Source organism: Dioscorea cayenensis, chromosome 25 (assembly GCF_009730915.1).
Source record: "Dioscorea cayenensis subsp. rotundata cultivar TDr96_F1 chromosome 25, TDr96_F1_v2_PseudoChromosome.rev07_lg8_w22 25.fasta, whole genome shotgun sequence".
In the NCBI taxonomy this organism is placed as follows: domain Eukaryota; kingdom Viridiplantae; phylum Streptophyta; class Magnoliopsida; order Dioscoreales; family Dioscoreaceae; genus Dioscorea; species Dioscorea cayenensis.
In genome coordinates this window covers 663,706-667,220 of record NC_052495.1, presented here as the reverse complement: position 1 = coordinate 667,220, position 3,515 = coordinate 663,706, and the positions used below count along the sequence as shown (strand labels likewise).

General features: G+C 35.4%; 1 protein-coding gene across 1 annotated transcript; it reads right to left on the bottom strand.

Annotated features, from left to right (window-relative positions):
• Positions 1-706: 706 nt before the first annotated feature.
• Positions 707-2,459, bottom strand: LOC120253015 (aluminum-activated malate transporter 1-like). Its single transcript, XM_039261250.1, has 4 exons — positions 2,093-2,459; positions 1,556-1,969; positions 1,338-1,456; positions 707-1,252 (listed from the first exon to the last, which is right to left on the bottom strand). The coding sequence occupies exons 1-4, from the start codon at positions 2,394-2,396 to the stop codon at positions 707-709; spliced, it is 1,383 nt and encodes a 460-aa protein (XP_039117184.1). The 5' UTR covers positions 2,397-2,459.
• Positions 2,460-3,515: the final 1,056 nt, after the last annotated feature.

Below are 3,515 nucleotides of genomic sequence, written 5' to 3'. Positions count from 1 at the left end.
TGCTATAATTTTCATATGCTTTAAAAATAATATTATATATTACTATCACTATATTAAAAGAAAGAAAAAATTTTCCCACATCAAATAAGAAGTTGAGGAATCATATTTCTCTCACAACATTGAAGATTGCTTGTGAATTGTGAGGCTTATAAAAAAAAATAAATGAACAAATGAAAATATTAAAAAAATTCTCTATTTGTGAGAAAGAAGAATATATTGCACTTACACCGCCTTTATCAATACTAATAAAATTCGGATAGAAATAATTATTTAAATGTTTTAATTTACATGTTCTTCTTCTTTAATTAAAAAATACATTTTTTTTCATTGGAAGAATTATTTTATCCTCCAAAAATCAAAACATAGGGAGTGTTAACTTATGTAATTATTATATCCGCGCTATACCTTCTAACAATAAAAAATTATTATTATTATTATTATTATTATTATTATTAATAATAAAAAATTGGATGAACTAAATAGATTAAAAAACATAATGAACATTATAAAAGTGCAAAAATATAATACAAAACAAACACAAAGCTACAGTAGCGAAACAATACAGAAACATTATATAATAAAAAACACTTAGAGCCTTAGGTTGTTGATGATTATTATTATATTAAAAAGTTTAACAAAAGACATGTAAATAAGACTTTATTTTTATTGAATAACTATTTATCAAATCTAAAATAAAAGAATAAAATTACACAATAGTGATAACCACAGAAGGGCATTGCTCTTCGTTTCCCGGCTTCACGGGAGCTTCATTAACGGCTTCGGCTCTCCTAAAACCGGCGAGCCGAGCCAGCTCCTCCACCGTTCCCACTATCTCGTGCTCACAGTTCACGATCTCCACCAATATAGCTCCGATGGTCGCCACGTGTACTATCTCAGCCACCGAGCCGCTGTCGTTCAATAACACGGCTTTCAGCTTCTCGGCGGCGGCTGAAGCCGCAGCCATGTGCTGGCGCGCCAACGTGGGAGCCGACATTGTTCGGATGGAGCTTGCAAGATCCGATAAGGCCTTAGCGGATTCGGAGCTCATTTCGGCACAAGCGGATCGTATCTTAGTTCTCACTTCATCGTTCGGATCGGGTTTGGGTTTAGAGTCGCATGCGGTTAAGAACGCACTAAGAGCCTCGGTTGAATAAGCGCATCGTCGGGTCGAAGCTCCGATTTTAAGGTACTGATTCCACGGGTGACGAAACCCGAATCCGTTATGACCCGGTTCCCATTTTGCAAAATTAGCCTGAAAATTTACAAAAATTAATTAACTTTATTTCCCCTTCTTTACATGCAAGTCCCTAACAAATCTCATATTCACAAAAACTCACCAGAGATTCCTCCGTTGGCTTCGAATTAAGAACACTCTTATAACTTTGGAAGTAATCCTTCTTCTCCCCCACCTTGTTCTCCTTTTTAGCTTTATCTTGGAAGTAATCATCTCCCAACCCTACAAAAACATATTAATAATTATATATATATATATATATATATATAATGCATGCATGTGTGGTACGTTTCACCCTCAGATAGATAGATACATGCATACCTTGTAAGAAGCATGCAAGCTTTTCAAGGTTGGTGGCAGTTAACTTGTGGAGATCTTCACCAGCCCAGACTGGGAAAACAAAGAAGGTGGTGCAAAGACAGGTAGCCACACCAACAGCAATGGTGGAAGCTCTTTGATGAGCCAATGGTATTACCTCATCAACTCTATAGCTTGACACTGCCACCAAGCTGAATGTCAGTATGAATATAGTTACACCATAATCATATCTCTTCTTCACTCTTGGTATGAATCTTGAGAATGTGGCAGCTGAAGCTAGGATGAATACTAGAATTCCTAGAAGTATTGGTTCCATTTTCTCCCCACAAAGGTCTGCTAAGTGATGAGCTCCAAGTGCTAATGAGCCGGCAAGCACCGTCGCTAAAGTTCGGTTTAAACCTTTGCCTAATGTTGCACCTGATCATCAAGTGTTAATGAGTTTTATTTCTAGAAAAAGAGTTATATAATTATTCTGCATGATGATAAATATATATACCAATATGATTATAATTAATGAGGTTTTAATTAATTAATGCTTACCAACAGTGAATTCCATGACCACCACTACTGTTAGGACTGCCCACATGCATGATGATCCAAAACCATTGAAGAGTGGGGTGACATAGTAGAAGATAGAGACCAACGTGAGTGCTAATCCTACTTTAAAAGAATGATAGACTCTTCTTGGATCATCTTCAGCAATCTTCTTCAGCTTTGTGAACAGCCTTGCCACCTTTGCATGAAGCTTTTTTAGGATAGTAATGAAGAAAGTGAACATCCACCATGGAGAGAATCCAATCTTCTGACAGCTTGTACTTTGCTGAGCTTCTTCCATGGAGATCATTGAGGAATATTATTAGAATCAAAGGAATCAGCCAGAGGGTAGGGTAAGGAGGAGATAGAGGAAGAGAATGGTTTGGATGTAAATGGAGATGAAGGCATGAGGCATCCTTAAATAGAAATCCAATTAAGGTGGCGCGTCAACCAGTAGCATCCATGGGAATATTAATGTCCTAGACTCCTAGTCACACACGGTTAGTGCTTTCAAAAGTTACTTTGTCTTTGAATTACTCATGTTGGCCGACTGATGTGACATCTCAGACAGAGAGAGAAACACAGAGGCTATTCTTAATTACATGAAAAAAGTTTTGTTAATTTGTTGGTCTATATAAGTCATACTTCACTTAATATGATGATCAAATTATTATATATACATCTATACATATATGCTTCATAAAACTGCTGGTAATTATTAGACAAGATATATATATATATATATATATATATATGCACACACATAACACATTATACACTGCCAGTCTAGTTGCTCTAAATATGCTTGTTTCACAATTGATCATATTCACTTTACTGCTTGCTAGCTATACATATCTTCCATTGCTTTTAGAATTGATGAAAACAGCTAGATTACACTTAGGAGGAAATATTACATGCATGCATGTCTTCTTTCTGTTAATTTGCCTGCAAGGAAAAATCTCATGAGACATGCATGCTTGTAGTTTTCCTTTAGCTAGGTTTCGGACTTGTGATCAATTTTAATAAATAGATGATATCGACAAGCACTATCTATGAATCCTCACAACTTGTTTATTTTTTGCTTGTGAAAAGCTTCCTAGCTAGGATACTTGAGGATACCTCTAGCCATGTGCTTCACCACTTGATGATCTCCAAATTGATTGTAAGTGATCATTCTCACTCTGAAAAGCATTAATCTTCTAATTTCCATTTTAATGATACTTTTAATTAGATGTCAATAAAACATATGAATATGATCATGTATCTATATACTGACGCTTTAATATAATGTTATTGAAGTTGATTTTTATGAAATTAATTAAAATTTTGACCTTCAATGCATGAGCTGGAAAGCTAGGAATGTTTGCAAGCATATTCTTGTCTTGCACTTTCTCGGTCCAAAACTAAAACACCATGAGTATAGAATCCT

Coding starts and splice junctions, on each gene's coding strand:
- LOC120253015 (XM_039261250.1), bottom strand. CDS start 2,396: ATGATCTCCATGGAAGAAGCTCAGCAAAGTACAAGCTGTCAGAAGATT. Junction 1,970..2,092: donor GGTCATGGAATTCACTGTTG/GTAAGCATTAAT, acceptor CTTGATGATCAG/GTGCAACATTAGGCAAAGGT. Junction 1,253..1,337: donor AGCCAACGGAGGAATCTCTG/GTGAGTTTTTGT, acceptor GTAAATTTTCAG/GCTAATTTTGCAAAATGGGA.